General features: G+C 39.3%; 1 protein-coding gene across 1 annotated transcript in view; it reads right to left on the bottom strand.

Moving 5' to 3' along the window:
* Window positions 1-26,845, bottom strand: part of LOC126273459 (uncharacterized) — a 232,339-nt gene that overhangs the window by 37,557 nt on the left and 167,937 nt on the right. Inside the window, exon 12 of the mRNA XM_049977016.1 lies at window positions 7,809-7,969. Within this exon, the coding sequence (XP_049832973.1) occupies window positions 7,809-7,969 (161 nt within the window). The remainder of the gene's footprint in view (window positions 1-7,808; window positions 7,970-26,845) is intronic.

Raw genomic sequence — 26,845 nt, 5'->3', positions numbered from 1 at the left:
AAATCTGGTTGGAAAGGGGCCAGTTTCAACCAGATTTGGCCCCCTTCACTGTATTCAATGCATATTAACAGTTAGGGTGATGGCTTGTTTGTTTTCACAGCTGGTTTCATGCATTATTTCATCAAAAGCTTTGTTTGTATCTAGTGCGACTCTGTTCTTACCAGATCAATTTAGGTATTCTCCATGAGTTGTAAACCTAGCTTTTTCATAACGGTTGACATAAAGAAATATTACATTTTAAAACTTCAAACAGAGGTGTTGTAATGTTTGGTTCTTCCATTGAATTTTACTATTCACACAAGACCAGTCACCAGATCAAATCTCAGAAGAAGATTCATCACTATCACTGCTGATAAGAAGAAACCATGTAAAAGTTTCATGCAAAAATTTCACACAAACGTGAACTGTTAATAGATGTCTTTAGTGATCCAGGTAATTCTTTCCACAAAAATTAATGAAGATGAGTATTATCTGATGATGAAAACAATTTTAACTGAAAAATGGACTGTGGCCAAGATACAAATAGAGTTGAGGAAAATCACGGGGTCTCTGTAAAAATGCTGTGGTTGTTCATATTGCAAATTCTGGATCTCTGAACCAAATTTTTTTCTGAAGAAATTGTGGGTAAATTGAGAGTTTAGGCAGTGACCACCTGGATGCTTTTCTTCTACAGTACATAGAGTGACAATGCACGTATTCCCTGTGATGAATAGGAGGAGAGTTTTAGGTAACCAGCGAGTGACAAGAAAACAGCCAATGTATTTTGAAAGTAAACTGTGTAATACTTTTTGATCATTATTCTTGGTTACATTGAGACTTATCCTCTTTTTTTTTCTCTCTCTTCAGGGGTGGAGATGAACGCAGTAGCGACCATTGGATTGTAGTGTATCCTGAGGCATAAGTTACGATGAAGGTGGGTGATTGGTTGAGAGTTGTCAAACGTGATGTAATGAGAGAAGACTCGGCTAGATTAGATTAGGTTAGATTAATACTTGTTCCATAGATCATGAATACGACACTTCGTAATGATGTGGAACGTGTCAGGTTAATAAAAGATGTCTGTACAAGAAATTACATTACACAAAATATTGCATGACACTAATGATTAAGTTTTTTTTTTCCTTAGTTTATATCTAAAAATTCAGCCAATGAGTAGAAGGAGTTGTCATCTAGAAATTCTTTTAATTTATTTTTAAATGTTAGTTGGCTATCTGTCAGGCTTTTGATGCTGTTTGGTAGGTGCCCAAAGACTTTTGTGGCAGCATAATTTACCCCTTTCTGTGCCAGAGTCAGATTTAACCCTGCATAGTGAAGATCATCCTTTCTCCTGGTGTTATAGGTATGCACACTGCTATTACTTTTGAATTGGGTTGGATTATTATCAACAAATTTCATAAGGGAATATATATACTGTGAGGTTACTGTGAGGATCCCTAGATCCTTAAATAGATGTCTGCAGGATGACCGTGGGTGGGCTCCAGCAATTATTCTGATTACACGTTTTTGTGCAATGAATACTTTTCTACTCAACGATGAATTACCCCAGAATATGATGCCATACGAAAGCAGTGAATGAAAGTAGGCATAGTAAGCTAATTTACTGACATTCTTATCAACAAAATTTGCAATAACCCTAATAGCATACGTAGCTGAACTCAAGACGTTTCAGCAGAGCATCAATGTGTTGCTTCAGTTTAACCTCTCATCAATGGACACACCTAAAAATTTTGAAAATTCTACCTTAGCTACAGACTTCTGTTCAAATTCTATATTTACTACTGGAGTTGTGCCATTTACTGTACGGAACTGTATATACTGTGTTTTATCAAAATTTAAAGAGAGTCCGTTTGCTGAGAATCACTTAATAATTTTGTGAAAAACATCATTTACAATTACATCACTTAGTTCTTGGTTTTTGGATGTTATTACTATACTTGTATCATCAGCAAAAAGAACTAACTTTGCATCTTCATCAATGTGGAATGGTAAGTCATTAATGTATATCAAGAACAATAAAGGACCTAAGACCGAACCCTGTGGGACCCCGTGCTTGATAGCACCCCAGTTTGAGGAATCAGCTGTTGTTTTAACATTACACGAACCACTTATTTCAACTTTCTGCATTCTTCCAGTTAAGTATGAATTAAACCATTTGTGCACTGCCCCACTCAAACCATAATGATTTAGCTTATCTAAAAGAATTCCATGATTTACACAATCAAAGGCCTTTGAGAGATCACAAAAAATACCAATGGGTGATGTCCGGTTATTCAGAGCATTTAATATTTGATCAGTGAAAGCATATATAGCATTTTCTGTTGAAAAGCCTTTCTGAAAACCAAACTGACATTTTGTTAGTACTTTATTTTTACAAATATGGGAGGCTACTCTTGAATACATTACTTTCTCAAAAATTTTTGATAGAGCTGTCAGAAGAGAGATTGGGCGGTAGTTGTTGACATCCGACGTATCCCCCTTTTTATGCAATGGTTTTACAATGGCATATTTCAATCCATCAGGGAAAACACCCTGCTCCAAAGAGCTATTACACACGTGGCTGAGAATCCTACTTATCTGTGGGGAACAAGCTTTAAGTACTTTGCTGGAAATGCCATCAATTCTGTAAGAGCTTTTACTTTTCAGTGAGTTTATTATTTTACTGATTTCAGAGGGAGAGGTTGGTGGAATTACAGTTGTTTCAAACTGCGCAGGTATGGCCTCTTCTATTAATAGCCTTGCCTCTTCTAGTGAAGATCTAGATCCTATTTTCTCCACAACATTTAAAAAATGATTATTCAAAATATTTTCAATTTCTGATTGTTTGTTAGTGCACTTGTCATTCAGTTTTATTGCACTAAAGTCTTCCTGTGCTCTTGGTTGCCCTGTTTCCCTTTCAATAACATTCCAAATTGCTTTAATTTTATTATCAGAGTTACTGATCTCAGACATGATACACATGCTTCTGGACTTTTTAATAACATTTCTTAGTACCGCACAATAGTTTTTATAATATTGAACAATTTCGGGGTCAGTACTCCCTCTTGCTGTTAGATACAGTTCTCTTTTACGGTTGCAAGATATTCTTATTCCTTTAGTTAGCCAAGGTTTTTTATATGTTTTCTTGGAATTATGTTTAACTATTTTCTTGGGAAAACTAGTCCTAAGCAAAAAGGGGAAAACAGAAAGGTGGAACAAGTATATAGAGGGTCTATACAAGGGCAATGCACTTGAAGGCAATATTATAGAAATGGAAGAGGACGAAGATGAAATGGGAGATATGATACTGCATGAAGAATTTGACAGAGCACTGAAACCTGTAAGTCAAAACAAGGTCCTGGGAGTAGACAACATTACATTAGAACTACTGATAGCCTTGGGAGAGCCTGCCATGACAAAACTAAACCACCAGGTGAGCAAGAAGTATGAGACAGGTGAAGTATCCTCAGACTTCAAGAAGGATATAGTAATTTCAATCCCAAAGAAAGCAGGTGTTGACAGGAATAAAAATTATTGAACTACCAGTTTAATAAAGTCACAGCTGCAAAATACTAACACGAATTCTTTAAATACAAATTGAAAAACTGGTAGTAGCTGGCCTCAGGGAAGATAGTTTGGATTACACAGGAATGTTGGAAAACGTGAGCCAATACAACCCTATGACTTATCTTAGAAGATAGATTAAGGAAAGGGAAATTTAAGTTTTTAGCATTTGTAGACTTAGAGATAGCATTTGACTTTGTTGACTGGAATACTCTCTTTCAAATTCTGAAGGTGGCAGGGGTAAAATACAGGGAGCGAAAGGCTATTTGCAATTTGTACAAAAAACAGATGGCAGTTATAAGAGTCGAGGGGCATGAAAAGGAAGCAGTGCTTGGGAAGGGAGTGAGACAGGGTTGTAGCCTGTCCCCAGTGTTATTCAACCTGCATATTGAGCAAGCAATAAAGGAAACAAAAGAAAAATTTGGTGTAGGGACAAAGAATAAAAAACTTTGAGGTTTGCTGATGGCATTGCAAAGAACCTGGAAGAGCAGCTGAACGGAATGGACAGTGTCTTGAAAGGAGGATATAACATGAACATCAACAAAAGCAAAACGAGAATAATGGATCCTTGAGGGTATTTTTGGTTTGTCGTTGCAACTACAAAAATGCGTGATTTTTTCTTTGTTAAAATCGAGCAGAGATTTAAGTGTCAGGAAGTCGTTTCTGAAAGTATTTGTATGGAGTGTAGCCATGTATGGAAGTGAAACATTAACGATAAATAGTTTGGACAAGAAGAGAATAGAAGCATTCGAAATGTGGTGCTACAGAAGAATGCTGAAGATTAGATGGATAGATCACATAACTAATGAGGAAGGACTGAATAGAATTGGGGAGAAGAGGAGTTTGTGGCCCAACTTGACTAGAAGAAGGGATTGGTTGGTAAGACATGTTCTGAGGTGTCAAGGGATCACCAATTTAGTGCTGGAGGGAAGAGAGGAGAGTAAAAAAATGCAGAGGGAGATCAAGAGATGAATACACTGGCAAAGGATAGAGTAGCATGGAGAACTGCATAAAACCAGTCTCTGGACTGAAGACCACAATGAGGTCTTTATTTTTGCTACTAACGAACACACAAATAGTAGTGACCAGGCGAGAGATGCCATAAACAATGTCTGGCAATGTTGTGTCTGCGCACCTGAAGTATCGATACTAACCGGCTAACCGTATGTCTGATGGACTACAGTACTAAATTATAGTCACAATCAACATTTGCACTGGGATAGCTGTGTGGTGTTGTTTGGGCCATCAACAAATTCCAGGTGTATTCGTTTAGCAAAAAACTGCTGTGATGAATCATCGTTCTCTGTGCCGGCTCACTAGCCTACAGCATTTGTCAATCAGTTGGCAAGATGGGCAATGAGGCTTCAGGAGTATGAGATCACAGGGGTATACAAAAGCCAATGCAAACACAAGCATGCTGACTGTTTTTCATTTATCTCCTTGGCAGAACACAGAAGCATTGACGAAATTCTAGTTCACTTGTGTCTGAAAAGAGATAGGACCGAAAACCAATGAAAACCACAGAAGCCTCGAAAGAGGAGGAATTGACTACATGAGAATTGTAATCAATAAATGGAACACTGCATAAAGGGAACTATGACCCAAAAGGCCAGAAATGGCTGCTCACTATCCCAGCTCATCTATGGTCATCTGTCGTGAAGAATTTTCATGACACTCCTACATTCAGTCACCTGGGATTTGTGAACAGTCTAGAAAGAATCATATGTAGCTGTCACTGGCCTGGCCTCTACTAATCCATTACACACTTTGTGAGCCACTGCAAGGAATTCCAGTGACACTCCATTCCACCCATTTGAAATCAGCTTCTTGGTGAGAGTCCCGAAGTAGAAATTGGGAATGGATGGTTATTAGTCTGGAGTGACTATTTCATGCACTATGTTGTCACCAAAGCTGTGCCCACTGCCAAAGCTCCAGAAATTGCAAAGTTTCTTGTAGAAGACATCATTTTGAAGCAGGGAGCACCCTGTGATGAGATCCCCAATAGTGGAAAAGTTTTCCAGTTGAGACTAGTATCAGAGGTAATGTCATGTTGTGACAGCACCCACAGGATGACAACTGTCTACTACCTATAGATGAACAGCATCGCAGAATGCTTTAATAAGATGCTGGCAGATATGCTGTCGATGTGTACTGATGTCTAACAGAGACTGGAATACCATAATACCCATACAGACATTCACGTACACCACAGTGAGGCAACACAATACATGCTTCACACTGTTCTTTCTGCTCCAAAGTTGTGAGGTTGAAATGACAATTGATATACTGCCCCATTTGAACCTGATGATACTCAAGATGACTATGTGAAATACCTCATAACAAGGACAAAAGAAGCAAGACAGCTGGCTCCTGTATGGACTCTCGATGTTCAGAGAAAGTCCAAGAACACTATAACGCCAAGCACCGGCCAGTGAAATACAGTCCAGGAAACTTATTATGGATTTTTATATGTGCGGAAAGATGACTATTGGAAAAGTTACTAAAGTGCTACTTCGGGCTGTATTGTATCCTTTGTCAAGTTTTGATCTTTACATACAAAATCAAGGATTATGAGCCATCATCAAGAAGATGAAAGGAACACAGATCGACAATGGTGTCTTTTCAATGAAACTGAAGGCCCATTAGATGTTCGCAAAGCTTTAACAAGGGGGAAGGGGAGGCCACCTCTGATACTCATCACAGGGAATAGGAGGTGACAATACGACCAGAACCCCAGGATTCCTTATGACCAGAACTCCAGGATCCCTTAGTGGTGCCATACAGAAGCCCACTTACAAGATCTGAAACCAGGGTGCTGTAATCAGTCCTATGGAGAACATCTTAAACAATGGGTCGATGTTCGTTAAGAAGAGGGAGTAAAGTGGATAGTGTCACTGGCTGGCATCCTGCAGGTCAGCAATTCAAATAATGTTTCAATTCTATTCTGGTTGTATATCGGTGTTCGTAACAAAGGTGCTTTCAGCACTAAGTGTCATACTTCACTGATGACCATGCTTTCATAGTTTGACTGGAGTGTGGTTATGATGAGACAATACCAAGAGGACCATAGCAGAAGACACATTAAAAACAGCCTACATTAAACTACAGTTCCTTCTATGACCAGCTGGGTCAGTCAGTCCAAAGGTCAGAGGAAGGCATACGCATGCCACCTCTAATGTGTTTTCAGATGGCAAAAGAAGGCCTTGGATGTATACTAGGATTAGCACCCAGAGATTCCTGCAGAAACCACTTTAAATATTTCAGTAATGACAGTGTCTAGCATGTACATATATAACTGTTTAATCAAATCAGGACAAATTCAGCACGAGATGTGATGTACACACACACACACACACACACACACACACACACACACACACACACACACACACACACACACAATACCAGAAATAGTCGCTTGTTGGATTTTCCTTTCTTGAGGCTAGCTGTTGTCCATAAAAACTATAAACATTGATGCATATTTTTTTTAATACATCACCATACTCAGCTTGTACAGCCCCGTTTAATAAATTCAAGAGTGTATTGGAAAATTGGTTAAAATGCAGTGAATTCTATACAATTGAAGAACTCCTAGGAAATACTCATTATAATATATGCTTTTAATAAGTGATAAAGAAATGTTTTCAATTCTTAAATAAGCTAAATAATTCTGTGTATGTAAGTGTTTATTGTGCTTAACTGTACCCCACTGTAAACTTTGATGAAGCCAATTGTATGAAAATTACTGAAAGGCAAATAATAATAGTAATATTCTATTCCAACAGGACCACGTCTAGTAAGTTATTGCGGTGTTCAAACCAACCCTTTTATAAGTAGCCTTTAGGCATTTCCTGTGCCATGAAAGCTTTAAACCACATATTTAAAGATATGTTTTACTTTATTATAACACAAATGCTCAGTTAGTTAAAAGTCTTCAGCCTCCTATCCTCACAAAATAAAATCAATATTTAAGTTTGCTTGTTACCATTTCCCCCATACCACACACACACACACACACACACACACACAAAAAAAAAAAAAAATTGAACTTCAAGATGGTATCAAAGTATCTACTAAATTGAGTTAACGTATAAAGTCATCATCCAAATTTACCAAGTCAGCTTCCAAGCTGTAGATATTAAGTCCAGCTACAGTATTTTCAAGAACATTAATCAGAACATAAAGGCGAAATCGTTCATATGTGAAAGCAAAAAATGATGAGTAATCATAAATTTCGTTAACAAACACAAATCAACTAAATCACTTACAAGCCCATGTTTTAGATGATGGAAACTTTTGCATAGCCGATAATAGTAAAGTTGCCAAGAATCACGATTTCCATTGGAGTCCATAAATGTAAGAATTTTGCTCTCCAATAACCACAATTCTGGTGGCATGAAACTGCCAGTTTTCAGTAAATTGCTTATAGCTGAAAATTGAGAAAAATGAAATTTAGTAATGATATAAAGCAACTTAAAATACAATATAATAATACAATAATTATAGTTTTTTTCAGATAGTGACCAATCGTGTCAGCAACACATTATATAAAACTATTTAGGATGTATTTATTATTAAAGCTGTAGAATGAACATGTCTACTTCTTATTTTATGTATACTGATTGTATATGGGGAAATCACATAAAAACAAGACAGATGGAAAAAAGTAAGTAAACTGTTTATTACTTTTAAAGTAACCACCATAACTGTGGTTATGAGACAATACTGTCACTATAATTCATGGATAAATGTTTGTGGCTGTCTACAGAACAATTGTATCCACACATACACCTCTTCATCCGGAGCAAATCGACAGCCACGAAAAAACACTGATCATCTCTTCTCACAATGGGATAAATGTATTAGCAGTTTACTTACTTTTTTCATCTATCTCATTTTCATTTGACTGTCCCCTGTAGTAGTATAAGAAAGGGCCATGGTAAGACATACTAACTCTACGATTGACACAACAAGCAAGTGAAACGTAAAAAGGTAGTTCCACTTCCTCTAATATCACTCAAAATAAAAATACTATTTTTACTTCTTTCTTTTACTAAGATTATTCAAACGTTGTATGTATGTATGTAAAATATGAAAACATTATTGTAATCCATATTTTACAATCTTTATTGTTCATTATGTAACTAAGAAGTAGCTGATAACAACGGAAAAATGTTTCTTTACAAAATATTTTTATCAAGAAAAGTGGTCAAAATAAAATGTGCTTCAACGCTCAAACTCATTCATAAGTGTGTACTTCAGCACTGAAATATCTCATTTGTAGGCATTGTCTCCCACACAATAAGGTGTCTCATATCACTCTGGCAAAGGATGTGCAACCCAACATCTACCTAGCTCATGAATGGTGGTTGCAGTAGTTAAGCGATTTAATTATGTAGTAATTATAAATATGAAACTGTTTGAGGTTCTGCTAACTGTTTTTGCATGTAACCAGTGTAGAGAGGACTGTCATACGCCTTGAAGATGGAGTGGCAATCACAGTTTCACCAAGAGATGAGGAACACATAATGGCTTTGAGTATATTCCTTACGTTGTTGTCCCAGTTCCGCAGCATTATACTCAATAAATGCATGCAGTATAACCATATGGTGACACTGGGGCAAACAGCAGAATAATACTGAAATGACATTAATATCAATTTAATATCAGAAGTTGGGATACAGAGCCATGTGACATTCCACTAACTTGTAAAATACTGACTGGAAAAAGCTGCTGTACCTTAATTAATAACACTAAGAGATTGTTACAGAAGAAATTCTTTGAATTTATTTGAGAAAGTTTTGATACATTGCAGTACTTCAATTCCAGGGTATCCAAAGGTGTAACGACGCATAAGTTCAACTGATTTGCATCAGCAAGGTAGGTAGATAATTTAATTTCAGGTGCAGATGTTCAGGGCTGTAAGCCACGAAACTCAAATCTGAACACATGTGTATTTAAAAGGACAATACACTGACAAATAACATGTAAAATATTATAGTCTAATTATATAAATCTTAGAATTCAAACCTTTCAAAAAACTGAATGCACTCTAGGACATGCTCAGTGTCACTGATTGATAGTGTGCTTATGGAAGTTCAGCTGAGCCATTGGACATGGACATGGACAATTATACTGCTGAAAGATGACATTGCTTTCAGGGAAGAAATCAAATGTGAAGGGATGCAGCTGGTTTGCAAACTGTCAGCGTGTCTTCGATTACCACAACAGGTTCTATGCAAGCACAGGAGAATTCCCAGTAGCATGTGAACATTTGACCAGTTTTGCTGTTTTAGAGATACTGGTTCACAGGCTCTGCGTAATAATAATCTGCCCTTTGTCAAAGTTGCTTATCTCAATGGATTTCTCCATCTGAAGTCCATATCTTCGCTAGGCTGATCCCCTGTCCATGCCTGCTTTTAATAAAAGAAAGATAGAGAGAGAGAGAGAGAGAGAGAGAGAGAGAGAGAGAGAGAGAGAGAGAGAGAGAGAGAGAGAGAGAGAGAGAGAGAGAGAGGGAGGGAGGGAGGGAGGGGGGGAGGAAAGAAGAAGAAGAAGAAAAGAGGAAATAAAAACAGTGTATTTTGCTCCTGTCAACAAAGGTTAAGAAGTCTTCTTTTAATGTTAAGGACTATCAAGGTCTCCAAAAGCCTGGTCAGTCCTGTATTCCATGTGAATGTGGTATGTTCCATTCTGGATAGACAAATGCAAACAATATCAGACGCAATCAATCAAATCAGCTGTCACCGAGCACTGTCTCAAATACAAACAAGGAGTGAATATCACAAAACCTGCATCATAGAGCAAACAAGTTTCTAAGACATTGTAATTAAGAAGGCTAAAAAAATTAAGACGTTGGAAAACATAACAAACAGAGATGGAAGTTTCAATTTAAACAAGGCTTGGGTCCAGCAATCAATTTATAAATATCTTGCTGGACAACAAAGCCAGAACTTGAAACACTGAGAGAATGTGCGATCACCAAAAATTTGTAGAGGGTCTGAAAAACAAAAGAGCACCTCAGAATATCAAGAGTAAGCAGCGTGAGACCTCCAATAATTCAGTCTTCTTGGAGTCCAGACAAGCGAGTGCACAACAGCCTAACTTGCAGCACCTCAAGATGACAATTATGCAACTGTTGAAATATCGTGTATAAAATGGAAACAACAACTTAAGTGAATTCCCTGAAGCAAACCATTAATGTGTGTTACTTAATTGTTATGTATTGAAAAATATATACTTCTACTACAATAATAAATTAATCAAATGTCATGAACATAAATTTTTAGATTCTAAACATGTCTGAGAGGGTTCTATTTAAAAAACATGGAAGGACAGTGTGTGCCTAAAAATCAGCTCAGGACAGACAGCCGCACAGTAATACGATGTTAAGTACATAGGGCCAATAGCTAAATGAAATAAGCTGAGTGGCTGGTGTGTCAAAGCACTGCTTGCAGTTCATGTCATTTACAGTATTGAATATGTGATTAATTTGTATTTTAACACTTCATGAATACTTCTCATGTCAGTCCATAGACAGGCAAAGTGAACAGGGCCACAGTCAGTCATTGCTGAGCTAAATTAGGAGGAAACAGTCAATAGTATGACATTTCTCATTTGTATAAAGCACAATGAATTAGTCCACATGTATAGTTATAAACTGTCACTTGTGTGATTATGTTACATTCCTTGGAGTCATTACAAATTGCTTATCTATTTTGAGCTAAACTGGAATTTGTAACTGGAAAATTGATTTTCATGTAAGTCTCCTGTAATAATAAATGTGCATTAATTGTAATTTAACTTCAACAGTGTCAACTTTTATTATTTAAAATTATTCCAAGCACTTGATCTGTTAAGCCACTGTACTTAAAATAAAAATTTGGATTAAGGCAATTAAGGTAAGTAAATTTACAAATATGCCTATAAGCAGGATAGAATCTTATAAGATGAAAATGGCTAGACAGATTGGGTTATGGGTCGGCACATGGAATGTTAGAAGTATACATAGCCCAGGAGCCGAGCTGCCAAAGTGTCCAAGTTGGAGGAACATAAAGTCAACGTCACTGCATTACAAGAAACTAAATGGTGTGAGGAAGCGATTTTATGTGAGAATAAACGAGTAATCTTTTATGGAGGCTGCAAAAAGAGAAAGGAATGCATGAACTTGGAGCAGAATTTGTGGTGAATAATCATTTGGTGAAAAAACTTCAATGCAATCAGCATGTGTCACTGTTCAGCAAAAGTAAGGAGAAATAACCTTTGTTTATGCATAAACACCAATAAATTTAAGCAACAAGGAGAAAACTGATTTTTACAACAATTAGAAAGAACAGTGGAAAACATTGGTAACAGAACTATTATGATAATTTTGTGTGATTTCAATGCTACTGTGGGACAGGAATAAATGTATAGGACAACAAATGGGAGACGAGAGTATACGTATGAAAACTAATGGCAATGGAGTGCGGCTAATCAGCTTTGTGCCCAGCCAGAACCTTGTTACGAGTGTGATGACATTTCCCCACAAACATATACACAAAGGAACCTGAACTTCCCAAGATGGTAATACCATAAATCAAATTGATATGATGATTACTGATGAGGAGTACACAAAGTACTTGACATTTTAGATCTTACAGAGGAGCTGACAGGGGAACAGATCAAACAGGGTTATCAGACCTTGATCCACAAGTGGTGCATACAGAAATACACACATCCACCGAGAGGGTTTTCTGATCGGAAGATTCGTAACAGTGAAAGTGAGAAGGCTAGAAATGTAATGCACATCTGTTCTGCTATCAATAATACAAGCAAAATGAAGGAAATAGAGAAGTCAGCAGGAGGGCATACCCGTGGCTCTGTGGAAGTACAAAACCTAGAACACAATGGGTTAACCTGATATGGGACTGCGGATTTCTTCAGGGAGAAGTGAAAGGAAGATTGGCAAGCTGCAGTAGTCTACTTGCTTGTGTGGAGTTTATTAAATAGGGCAGTAGCCCACCAGGTGCCATTCCATTTCTGAGTGAGTAGAGGTCTCATTTGCACTAGCAAATCCACGTCTGGGACCAGCAGTGAACAGGGAGCTAGTAAGAGCTGCTCCAGTCAAACGGTTGGCTAGTTCATTCCCTGGATATCCACATGACTTGGGATCCGGAGAGAGAGAACTGAGCAGGCAGCACAATGAAGGTCAACAAGAACAACATAAATAGTGGAGGCAAAATAGTGGCAAGAATGGCATCAGTCAATAGACTGGAGACTTCTCACTGAATCCGTACATATTACAACACGGTCAAGGGAGAGCTGTTTAATGAAATAGAGCGCTGCACTAATGACTGTCAGCTCTGCTGCTGGAGACCATCTACATGACTAGTATGAAAGGCACCTGTGGCCAGACGCACATCACAATGGTGTAGTGGATCTCACAGTTACAAAGCCGGAGTCGTTGAGCCTTAAGCCTGGCAACCAGAAACCAGTCGGGATGAAACCATGTTCTGGTAACTACGAATAATAGTATGATCTGCAACCCAAGATGTGCGGGGAAGGAAGCAGAGACTGTTGAGTTTCCACATGCAGCTAGTCTTCAGGTGATATTTTTTGGGGCAGCCATGACATCTTTTTAACAAAAATGAGAACTAAGAAATAGGGCTGTACTACAATGTTCGGGTGCTGGGTACCTATGTAGTGTTCAGGATTACAATGGACCATGATATGACAGCAGAAATGCATGATTTGCATCTTTTTTAGGACAGAATTGGAAACCATGGTACAGAGCCCATGCAGAGGTCCACCGGATGGCACTTTTGAGCTGGCGTTCAGCAGAAGCTACCAAATAGGAGCTGCACCAAACGTAAAAATCATCGACATAAAAGGCAGAGGTGATCAGAGGTCCAACAGAGGTCGCTAGCCCATTGTGGCGATGGGGAAGAGAGGGGTACTCAAGACAGAGGGCTGTGGGACGCCATTCTCTTGCCCCCCTTGGGAGCTGAGTAAAATGCCAACTCTAACCTGGATCAACCAACCGTGTCGGGACAGGTCTCGGAAGGCCCAACGGTACTGATTGACTGCTGCGTCATCTTTAGCCTATTCGCGGCACTGTATGCGGATATGGAGGGGCATGTGTTCAGCATACCACTGTTTCGGCTGTTGTCACTTTCTGTGACCAGCCCTGCTACTTTCCAAAAAAGTAGCTCTTCAATTTGTCACACAATGGCTGAGTGCACCCCACTTGCCAACAGCACTTGGCAGACCAGTCACCCATCCAAGTGCTAGCCCAGCCCAACAGTGCTTAACTTTTGTGATCTGACAGAACAGGGTTACTACTGCAGCAAGGCTGTTGGCAACCTGGAACAACCAGTGGAATAAAAACTTAGAAATAAAAACAGTAGGGGGCTTGAAAGCCCCAGTCATGGAGGGTAAGTATAATGTGATGACACCAAGAAGTGTCAACACCAAGAAGTGTCAATCTTTATGCAGATCAAAAAAGATGCAATAAGATGCTGACATTTAGAAAAAAGCTCACAGGTTGCTGCTTCCAACTTAAACAGATTGTCAGCTGTGGATTGTGCCCAAAAATCCACACTGACAGGGGGGAATAACAGCCCCGAGATTTGAGAACCCAGCATAAGCTGCAGGCAACCATTATTACAGAGTACACTGGTCAGGCTATTTGGCTGGTAATTGCTGGCAGATGTTGAATTCTTGCCTGGCTACATGATTGGGACGACTATAGTATCGTGCCGTTACAAGAGGATGGCATTTTGGAGCCAAACGCAATTGAAGACCCTCCGTGAATGTCGTCTTTGGGAAACATTCAGGTGTTGCATCATATGACTGAGTTGAATCAGGTCCTGGGGCTGCATCATGGGACAAGGTAACAGCCAGAATTAGTCCCCATTATGTCATGGGTTCATTATAGGATTCAGCTTGGTGGGGAATTAAACGTAGGAGGATATCTTCAACTTGTCGCTTCTGCAGTAGAATGGCAGCAGGATAGGAAGAGGGTGCCAATTCTTTCGCAAAGTGTGTCACAGACAGTGTTCTGCAAGAACTGTGGAATCCATACAAAACAACACCCTGTATGACGGCACCTGGAACACCTATTGATCATTAGCAACTCATAAGACCACAACGGAATTTTTGTTCTTCTTAAAGTTTTTTTTTAAATTCCTCTTCAACATCAACTTTGCCCCCTTCAAAGTAATCCCCCTCAGATACCATACTCTTGTGCCAGCACCTTTTCCAATCTTGGAAACACTTCTGAAACTCACTTCTCATTATGTTTTTCAGTTCCTTCAGAAATTCTGCTTTTTTCTCATCAATAGTAGCAAAACAATGCACTTTCATGGCTTTCTTCAGCCTCAGAAATAGAAGAAGTTGCAAGGAGCCATGTCCGGTGAGTACAGTGGCTGAGGTGACATAATGATCTTGTTATTTGCCAAAAATCATTAACAAGCATTGAGGTGTGAGCAGGAACATTATTGTGATGCAATTTTCACAAGTGGTTTTAAGGGGGATTTCTTCAGATTGCTTCACAAAAACAGGGCGTAACTTCCAGGTTGTTTTCCTAATTGATCTTAGGACTATCAGACAGGAACTCATGACGAATACCCATCTTCACCTGTTATAACCTTCTTTAGAGGTTCTGGATCATTATCAACTTCATTCGGCAATTCCTGAGCGATGTCTACATGATGTCATTTATGGTCAAAAATCAATGACTTTGAAAAAACTTTGCTGCTGAATGTTTCAGGCCCAAAGGACTTGGAAGAGCAGTTGAACAGAATGGACAGTGTCTTGAAAGGAGGGTATAAGATGAACATCAACAAAAGCAAAACGAGGATAATGGAATGTAGTCGAATTAAGTAGGGTGATGCTGAGGGTATTAGATTAGGAAATGAGACACTTAAAGTAGTAAAGGAGTATTGCTATTTGGGGAGCAAAATAACAGATAATGGCTGAAGTAGAAAGGATATAAAATGTAGACTGGCAATGGCAAGGAAAGCGTTTCTGAAGAAGAGAAATTTGTTAACATCGAGTATAGATTTAAGGTCAGGAAGTCTTTTCTCAAAGTATTTGTATGGAGTGTAGCCATGTATGGAAGTGAAACTTGGATGATAAATAGTTCGGACAAGAAGAGAATAGAAGATTTCGAAATGAGGTGCTACAGAAGAATGCTGAAGATTAGATGGGTAGATCACATAACTAATGAGGTGGTGTTGAATAGGATTGGGGAGAAGCGAAGTTTGTGGCACAACTTGACAAGAAGAAGGGACCGGTTGGTAGGACATGTTCTGAGGCATCAAGGGATCACAAAATTAGCAGTGGAGGGCAGCGTGGTGGGTAAAAATTGTAGAGGGAGACCAAGAGATGAATACACCAAGCAGATTCAGAAGGATGTAAGCTGCAGTAGGTACTGGGAGATGAAGAAGCTTGCACAGGATAGAGTAGCATGGAGAGCTGCATCAAACCAGTCTCAAGACTGCAGAACACAACAACAACCTTCACTAATCTGAGCATATGAGTGTTGTTTCTTTTTTGCACAATAAATTAATTGCATCAAGTGCTTCATTCAGGATTTTCAATTAATTGAAGATATTATTAAATACGCACAAGCAAACAAGTACGGATGGTTGCTTCTGTTATAGAATCTGTGAGTAGTCTTAGATGGGCGCATGTGTTTACAGCTATTTTAATCACTGATTTCAGTCGTATTCATAAGAAGTATCTTGTACTCGTTGATACTAAGAAAACTGATAGTTTCTCTTTTCAGTTCTAAATATATTATATGTACTGGACAGTAAGGGAGAACACAAAGAATTAGAACAAACTATGAAGAGTAGTTCACGAAACTTTAAAACTGTCACTGACATAATGGTAATCCGCATATATCCTGGAAAAACAAGATGCTTTTACAAATACAAATTTTTTTAAATAAAAAAATTCTTAATTTAAAATATTTTTAAGGCCTAGACCACATATTTTCCCTTAAGCAATTAAAGCACAATAACCAGTTTTGGTTGAATTCTACAACAATGTTCAGGTTGTCCAAACCGTAAAAAAACATGGACTATGCAGTAAAAGCTATCATCATTAGCTGTAATCATGCAGTTACATGAATTTGTGTTGACGGCCAACAAGACCATGACATTATGTAGTTACAAACATCATGGTGAGCAAGACAGATCGTACACTATAATCTCACAAGATGACGGTAATAAGGAAGGTAAATAGCCAGTTCCACCAGTAAAAATTGCATCAAAAGCCCATTACTTGCAATCGTACAGCAGGTATTATAAAGAGAAGAGTGTATGCAATGGTTACCAGAATTGTCAGTTGTTCCACAGCCTAGTTTACACAGGACTGACCCAGCTTGGCATAGAAAAGAGTCATATTCATTAAATTTGCTGAATTTGAAGCATAAAAGTGAAACATCAGAACCCCAAACATACTGGCACAATATGTCAAAACTAGATTAACAACTGAAATGAACCTTGATTACATTACACTAAATTAAAACCTTCCCTGATGACTAAGGAAGTTTTTGTGGCACAATCTTAGATATGTTGGAGGCCCAGAAAAAAGTGTCACTCATCAGTTTGTCAGTGTAGCATAGGCAATAATTGTCCAAACAAATTACATTTGCACTTTTGAACAAATCGGCCAAAATAGCCCACAAAGACTCATGTACCATGAACATCAAACCTCTATTAACGAATACAGAAGAACATATTCCATAAGAACTGGAGACAATTTAAGCACTAGAATAGTGCTAGATCTGTCACGATTTTCAATAAAGTTCTCACTCTGTCACTTTCCATGAAAGTCTCAAAAAACATAGAGAACAAATCAAGTGCCAATCATTGATGCTGAACTAAGAGTTCCTCTTGTGGGTGGGTTGTGAACTCCTTAACAGCTGTGAATCGAGAACACTCCAGTGGATGATCTTGATTGCCACATCAAGCTCCCTAGGGAGAAGTAGAGCATCATCTGTGGGACATGCATGGTTCATGCATCCATTATGACTGGATGTTTATCGATGATGACTGCTGGAATTTGCATGCCAACACTGCAACTGGACATCCACTGAGTGGTAACACATGGCCTCTTCAAATGAAAGATGGCCATTGGCATGTACAGTGTGTAACAGCTGCAAGCAAACATCTTGCAACAATCATCAGAAGGGTCCAGGACAGAAGATAGTGTGTTATGATAGGGGGAATGTTTTCATGGCATTACCTGGGAGGCACAATCGATCAACTCCTACAGGCAGTTTGTCTTTCCTTGGCACAATGACATCTAACAGCAGGACAATGCAACGTGTCACACACACCTCGCAGTGTACATGCGTGATTTGAAGAGCACTAAAATAATTTTGCTGTACTCCCCTGGCTACTAAACTCCCTGGATTTAAACCCAGTCAAGAATCTGTGGGATCACCTTGACCAGGCTGTTCACACCATGGATCCTCAAGCGAGAGGAGGAGGAGATTAGTGTTTAACGTCCCGTCAACAACGAGGTCATTAGAGACGGAGCGCAAGCTCGGGTGAGGGAAGGATGTGGAAGGGAATCGGCCGTGCCCTTTCAAAGGAACCATCCCGGCATTTGCCTGAAGCGATTTAGGAAAATCATGGAAAACCTAAATCAGGATGGCCGGAGACGGGATTGAAACCTCAAGCAAGAAACCTAGTGCAGATGAGCACGACACTGAAATCAGCATGGCTCCACATCCCTTTTGTAACCTTCCAGAACTTCATTGACACTCTTCCTCCATGTCTCAAAATGTACCACAGTGCCAAAGGCTTTTGAAAGGTGGCCACATTCATGTGACTGGATAGTGTAGTTGTCCTGTGATGGAAAGAGCTGGAAAACTTACTACTGAGTTGACTAAATAACTCTGACTCAAACTTTCAGCCACAGTGAAATGCAGAGGACAGCTGATATGCAAAACCCAATTTAACACAAAGGAAAAGGCCAACATTTCTACCGATATGTTACTGACCGCTAAAGCTTCTGCTCAAATGGCTGAAAAAGAGATCAGTTGCAATCAGCAGATAGCTTTTACCATTGGATGGTGGAAGTGGGCATGGTACGTCAACTTGGATGGAGCTTGTTGTCGTGTCTGGAAAATCTCCAAATGGTGCTTGCATACAAATGGGTATCTCACTTTGACGACATTTGGGGGGTGGGGGGGGGTGGGGGGAGGGAAGGAGAGAGGGAGAGAGGGACTAGAGGGAGGAGAGGGACTAGAGGGAGGAGAGGGACTAGAGGGAGGAGAGGGACTAGAGGGAGGAGAGGGAGGAGAGGGAGGAGAGGGAGGAGAGGGAGGAGAGGGAGGAGAGGGAGGAGAGGGGGAGAGGGGGGAGAGGGGGAGAGGGGGGAGAGGGGGGAGAGGGGGGAGAGGGGGAGAGGGGGGAGAGGGGGAGAGGGAGAGAGGGAGAGAGGGGGAGAGGGAGAGAGGGAGAGAGGGAGAGAGGGAGAGAGGGAGAGAGGGAGAGAGGGAGAGAGGGAGAGAGGGAGAGAGGGAGAGAGGGAGAGAGGGAGAGAGGGAGAGAGGGAGAGAGGGAGAGAGGGAGAGAGGGAGAGAGGGAGAGAGGGAGAGAGGGAGAGAGGGAGAGAGGGAGAGAGGGAGAGAGGGAGAGAGGGAAGACATTTTGTAAATAGGTGAGCTGATTGACTAATGCAAGCATGGCATAGGTTGTGGAGGTTATCAAAAGCACGTCTGAACCAGGAAGTTGTAACCAAAGGGTGTACACTGCATTATTCAGTAGTTTCTGAAGTTCCTGATCAGTTTCTGGTGTCTTATCAAGATGGATAAATCAGTAACTCATGACAGTTGGTGACCACACTATTAATACCTGAAATGAGGTAAATGTCAGTGCTAAACTGGGCAATTAAATCTTGATGGTTGTACTGTCTCTGTGAACACTTGTTACTACATTGTCTTAAGGCATATAGACAAGTGGTTTGTGATCTGTAAATATTGTAAACTCTCTGGCTTCCAACTGTGGTCTAAATGTATTTTATGGCAAGAAGCTCATTATCATAAGTGCCCCATTTTTGTTGTGAAGGGGAGAGCTTGTGTGAGAAGAAGGCAAGTGGCTGCCAAGAACCATCGACTGACTGTTGCAATGCTGCATTGATAGTCATTTGGTTAACATCAACTAACAATGCCAGAGGTGGGCCCAATGCCAAGTGTGCCAAATTTGCCTCTGTCTTGGATCCAGTGAGTGTTCCATTCAGCATTTCTTGGAACTCGGCTAAGAAGGTCAAGTTATGCTGGTCAGGTTTCCCAAGAAATGGCACAGTTTTTTGATAGTTTTTTGCCACTGGATCTTTATAATGGCTTCTGCTTTCTCACATACTGGCAATGACCCAGCTGACAAAATTGGATGGTTTAAGGAGGTAATTGTGGTTTAGCAAAATACACTTAGCAGTGCTTAACACCACATTAAGCTGTTCTAAGCATTTGAAAACTTCCACCAACTTTTATGGGTGCTTTTCTGCAGTGGGTGAAAAGATGAAGGTGTTACCAAGGTAATCAAGACAGAATGACAATCCTTTCAACACAGAGTCAATGAACCTTTGCCAAAACTGAGAAGTGTTGCACAAACAAAATGTCATACAGAGACTCTCAAACAAGCAAATGGAATATATATGACTGTTTTTGGAATGTCTTCATCTGCCACAGGATTTGTGTAAAAGCGTTTCACACAGTCCAATACATTAAACGAAGTTGTACCGCAAGAGAATAGCTAGAGTCTCTTATCAGGGATACTGGTCATCTGTCCGAAATTGTCCTTGAATTAAGTGCATGATAATCACTACACAGGTTCCATGTTTACTGGGCACCACATATATGTGTGATGATCACAAACTGCTAGAAGGGCGAATAATGCCTTTGCTCCGGGAGCCACACTCTGCCCTTGCAATCGTGAGATGATCAGGAGCTAAACAGCTGAGACAGTGTGAAACTGGTGTGCCATCAGTCGTTTTGATGTAATGCAAGGCACTACGATGTACCTCACTTGGACAGCCTGGTGATTTGTTTTATGGTTGTAAAGTGGTCAAGCAAGTATTTCCTTCCTGCTGCCTGGCTGCATGATCTTGACACTGTGTAATGCGGCACTGCATTGAAATCCAGCAGTCAGAAGTCCAGTGATGCTGTCACCAAGTCTCGTGTTTGCCACACCAGTTAGAAGATGTAATATGAGGAAGTCAACTCAATTACATCAGCAATGGCAAAATTGCAAATCACAGCTCCAGGTCCAGCTCGATATGTTCTGTACTGTATGTGGCTATGGACATAAGTTGACAACTGAGTAAAGTGTTTTAATTCACTTGGTGTAACGCGTAGAAACAATGACAGTTGCCGAAGGAGAAGAGGTGTGTGTGTGTGTGTGTGTGTGTGTGTGTGTGTGTGTGTGTGTGCGCGCAATTAAGAGACTAGGGAAATGGCACCAAAACGATTAAATGAGAAAACAAACTTCTCAATCAAATAGGAAAGAGAATATCAAATATGGAAAATACGTTACCAGGAATAGGTCAATTTCTGAAGAATTTTCAGGCAAATATCAAGAAGTAACTAAATATTTAAAAGCTATGGAATGAAGACATGATGAACGCTTTAAAGACAACAGAACAATTGGCTGAACAGTTCAAACATCACAACACAAAAATCTCAACTCTGGGACAAAGTGTAAAAGCATTACACAGTCAGGTTCTCGAACTTGGAAATAAAACTGGTAGTGCAGAAGTGAAAGTTGTGAATATAGGAACAAATATGGCACAAACAGGTTCTCATCTGAGCAATGAAATAAAACAAATAACTGAAGTATTTAGAGCAGATTGTAAAACTAAGAATGAGAATGTGCATCTCAAAATTAAAATTGTAATTAAATTAGTATCTGATTTAGTATTTGAAGTAGATTGCATTAGTAATGAAATAGAATGTTTTCCTGCTATTGAAGATAAATCATTACCTGAACTGTCAAGAGCAGATGAACTATCAACATTATCTGAAGAAAATCACGGACAACATAAATTTTATAATAAAAAACTCTACAGGAAAAGTTATCAAAATTCTGTGAAACACTGAAGCTTGGTTGTTGCCAGAAGTATCTGAATGTATTTTGCACATAATTAAAAGTCAAATGGGGAAAAAAAAACCTTAATGTTGATGCCGTAAACTGTGCTTATTAATTTGAAATATTTCACACATTTAAGGAAACAGCTGATCAGAACTTTGCAATAGCACTTTACTGAAGTATGTGAATATAGAGTTATGCTTGTGCTTATTACATAATTACACTAACTTGAAGTGGTTGTCAGTTTAGTTGAGAGCTGCCTGGTAAATGTAACGGTAAAATAATTTTTAGACTTCACTTTGGAATGGAAAAAGTAATACAGTCTGTGATAATTAGAGATAAAAGAAACCTTCAGATAAAGCCATGCGTAGTGCTGAGGCATAATGAAGTACACAAATTTGTGTTCATAAGTGAACAACTTCCCTTCTTCCTTTATTTTACTTCCAATATGCACTTCTAATTTTTATAATGATTTGAGCAATTTTAGAATTTATATTATAAGAGGGTGGTTCAGAAAGTATCTGACCTTATTTGTTATTGTTGAAACCAACGGAATCTGAGCCACAGGTGCACTCTGTGTTTGCAAGCACACGTAGTGCACATGCCTGATTTCTATTCGTGACTGCAGAAACTACCAGTTGCTGGTTAGCCGTTGACAAGTGAAAACTTGTAAGTGGTAGTCACTGGATTTTTGAGGTGTGGGCAAGACAAAAGCAACAGAACAACATTACTGCAACGAATTTTGTCTTAAGTTTGTTGATTTTCAAGTTGAAACAATCCACAAGATTTGACAAGTATTTGAGGACAATGCAATGCGTACCACATAGATAAAGGAATGGTACAACTCCCCTTCAAAGATGTCCTCTCACATTCAAGTAGGCTCTCAACATCCACAAATGAGGTTTATATTGATCATGTAAGGACCCTGGTGAAGCCAGATAGACAAATCACGATCAGAGAACTTGCAGAGGAGGTTAAAATTAGTGATGGCTTCATTTCATTTTAATGAAGCATTTGGAACTCATGAGGATCTCAGCAAAATTTGTGCCAAAGTTGTTAACATCTGAGCAGAAGCAACTTCGTTCAGAGATTGCACAGAGCATGTTGGAGACTGAACAGTAATCCCAACTTTCTTATCACAGTTATCACTGGCAATGAGTCCTCGGTTATTCATTCGTTCCAGAAGCAGAGATCCGCAATGGAGTGTGCATCATGAGTACTCCCGGGAAAGTACTGTTGTCAATAAGGGGTACTACCAAGGGAGTCTGCATCGCCTTTGTGGGACAGTAAGATGCAAACGACTGGACTTCTGAGCAGCAGGCAGTTGGCACCTTCACCACGAAAATGCACCTGCCCAATATTCTCAATTAATTCAGAGATTTTTGTCCAGACACAACACAGCTATGGTCTGCCTATTCTCTGGCCTACCACTGAGTGACTTCTGGCTTTACCCAAAAAACTGAAAAAGATTATGAAAGAGACCAGATTTCAGAACTGGGAAGACATTATGCAGAATTCGATAGAGCAGTTGCGCACCAAACCAAAAGAGGGTTTCCACTTATGCTTGTAGCAGTGACAGCAACATTGAGAGGTGTGTACAAGCTGAAGGAGCCTACTTTGAAGGTGACTGCGTCAAACAATTGTATCTGAATAAAAATCAATTTTGTAAATAAGAATCGGATACTTTTTGAACAGACTTCGTACAGTGAATTTAATGGTTCTGTTCAAGGCTATCTAATGACTTACTACTATGTTCTATTTGAACTCATTAATGATGTATAAGTGAGCTATGCCCCCCCCCCCTTTTTTTTTTTGGCCATAGAAGGCTTTGGCCGAGAGCTAAATGTGTAACAGTATTTTCATAGTGGCTGTCTGTAACTCAATGTGTCATCTTTACAGTGAGTAGGAATCTATCCTTTTTCCTAATATTGTTGATATTCCAAGCTGGAGTTTCCATTGTTTAATGTTTTTATGCCTTATTTAGCAATACCTAGTGATTTTTAAGCTAATATATGTAGTGGCCTTTACAAAAAGGTTTTAGTTATTTTGAGGTCATTTGCAAAATTGTGTTCATTAATGGAAATACATAGTTTTATATAGGGAATTATTTTGGTTTATACTAGTATGCAAAGTTAATAATAATCGAAATAATACAGGAGTTATTAAAGATAGTATTAGAAGCAGAGATATTATTTGAAGCAGGTATCTGGTGAAAGTGTTTTGACATGAATAACAACTATTTTTAATCTTTCCACATATAATGTGAAGTATACAGCTTTACGAAAAATTAGGGAAGTTAACTTGATATCGATCTAGTTATATAAAAACTATTATTATATGCTCTTGCCCAGATCTGTGTGAAGTAGGTCACATTGAAAAAAATGCTAACTATTTTGTTGAAAATATTTTCCGTAGTAAGGCATTGAGCAAGTGAATGGTACTATACAACCATAATTATTGATGAAGGTTTCTCGGGTCTCCAGCCGGGTGGTATCGTTGATATCTTGCGTCGTTTCGGGAAGTGCCAGAAGATGGCGAAGCTGGCGAAGATGGGTAGTATGACACTTCCCGAAATGTTGCGAGATATCAATGTTACCACCCGGCTGGAGGCCCGAAAAAACCTTCATCAATAGTTTACTCCAGGAAAGCCTACAGTCACATAAAACATGATTATGTTTCTATAACGCGTGTGTATTGATTTTGATGAAGTTTCGAAGTCATTTCTAAGGTACTGAGAATATATAATGAGAGGACAGGATTAATGCAATGTGGTAGTGTTTTAAGTTGAGGATGATGATTTCTTGCAAGAATAATAATTTTTATGTTGATGTATAGGGAGGAATATGAAGTAGGCTGAAGATGACTGGTTAAGGACTCAGTGCCATGTAGGGTAGCCAATTATCTTCATGATATCATGTGCTTTGAAGTAATAGTACAGTGTTTGTCATTGTAGAAAATGGTTAATGGACAACTTGAGTCAAGATAAAGTAAAGTGTGAGATTAACTGATTTTGCAAATACGAAAATACAGATAAATGTGGAATAATAATGGACATAGAGAAAGGCAAGAGGAGGTGTACAAAGAGGAGGCAGGGAAAAGAGGGGTGAGGGACGGTGAAGTGAACAGAGTAGGTGGAGGGTATGAACAAAGAGTGGGGGAAGAGAAAATGGACAGAAAGAAGGGGAATGGGAGTGGAGAAGGAGGTTACCCAAATCCCATAGATATTTGGCAATGGAGAAGTATTGCTGAGCTCTCTACACTGTGTGTGTGTGTGTGTGTGTGTGTGTGTGTGTGTGTGTGTGTGTGTGTGTGTGTGTGTGAGTGTGTGAAGCATCACATGTTCCACCTTGAAACTGCTTAGATGCAACACTGAGAATCAAGCTGTACAAATCAGGGTATTTGTACTTGCCAGGCTACACTGATGACATTACTCTTCTGCGAGGATGAACAAATGTGCCCTAGTTTTCTGAGCGCAGCGATCTTGGTCACTTCAGGGTTTCACACTCTTTTCTTCCTTCTCAGTAACGGAATACTTACTTTTGCATCTGAGTAGAACTTTCTTGTAGTACTTTGCACAGTCACCATTATGACGATCTCCCTCAGTCGCCATAATGTCATTTTACTACATTACTCACTTGAGTGCTCAGCCCGTTCAGGGTGTCATGATAGTTCCCGTGTTTCCAGCTACTCTTGCTGGTATTCCATCTAGTCATTTATTCATTCTACTCAACCTTTGATTTTTTTTTCTCCAGGGAGGACTTAAATTTTCAATATCTGCCCAGAATATTACACTGGGCACAGCAACCTCCCCCTCCCCCATCCCCATCCCCCCTTTCTTTATAAAATTCTTCTCAAATTTTTCTGCTTTGAGTATCTCTGAAACAATCTCATCATATGCATTTGATATCAATAAAACACTGTACAGCTTAGTTATCTCACTGCCACCACAGAGCTGAAAAATAAGGCTTAGTTCTATAACATTAAGTTTTATTTTCAGTCCACTAAACTTATTGTCTTAACCTTTACTGATGTAATCACTTTCACTCTAACACAATTTTTCATAAATTTACCACACTCACACTAACACAATCTTTCAAAAATTTACAAGTGTACTCACCAATTCAAAACATAATCACTCATTAATTCTTATCTCTATTAACAAACCAATCAGCAGGTATCTGGTGCACATGGAATTTTGAATGATTTGTAGACATACATTTAAAGCAAAATTGGATTGCATGTATCACAACCAGAACCACCTCAGCAATGGATAATGTAGCACCTATGGCTTGTAAAGTGAGAGGCTGTTTATCATGACATTCTTGCATGTTGTGAAGCATTTGCTCTGCTGAGGTTAATCATTTTTGTCTCACTTCAAGTTCATCTAGCAACAGTAGGATATCTGCCTTCAGGGTTTTATTCAGGAAGATTACGTTTTGGTTTGGCAGCACCTCCAGCTTTTTCCTCAACCAATACAACATAGGTTGTGCTTGCTTCAGCGAAGTTGTACAGTGACTGTTGTTGGAAGATGGAACTTCGTGCCCCTACATCACAAGTTGTACTATTTTTAGTATTCTCCTGTCCCGCAATTCCATCCTGGGTTTACTGTTTTCATAACATTTTATGATTATTGTTTATGGTTGAGTAGATCCTGTGTGCACCCACTCTCTGGAAATGAGGAGAAGGGGCTAACACTTCCATTCAACATTCAATTGCTTCAGCTTTTCCCAAAAACCAATGTACCTCATGGCCCATGCACCAGTCTGTACTGTTCTACTTGAGCAGATCATAATACATTCCCTTTGACATACCTATAAGCCTCCCAATGATACTAGAACATAGGCTCCCCTTTGTTCCGAAATTACTACTACTTCCTGGATTTGTAATTGCACCCAGTTCCCTCGTTATCCACTTGACCAGACAGGGTGTATTGTATAACACTGATATTGGGCATTAATGCCCATTTCTGGGAATCAAATTGAAATGTGTAACCCTGTTCCATCAGTACTCATTTCAATGGCTGACATATGATATTATAATGTTTTGCCTCAGTTGGTTCTGCTATGTTCTGTAACTCTGCTGTGAATACCTTCTATTCTCTGCAGTTGGTGTGGATGCAACATAGAACCCAGCTGTCCATGTACGGCAAGATATACTGATTCTGTTAACACAGTCACTCCCACCATTGTGTCATTCAGACTATCAATTAAGCTTGTAGA

Source organism: Schistocerca gregaria, chromosome 5 (assembly GCF_023897955.1).
Source record: "Schistocerca gregaria isolate iqSchGreg1 chromosome 5, iqSchGreg1.2, whole genome shotgun sequence".
NCBI classification, from domain to species: Eukaryota; Metazoa; Arthropoda; class Insecta; order Orthoptera; family Acrididae; genus Schistocerca; species Schistocerca gregaria.
This window is presented reverse-complemented; position numbering and strand designations above follow the sequence as displayed.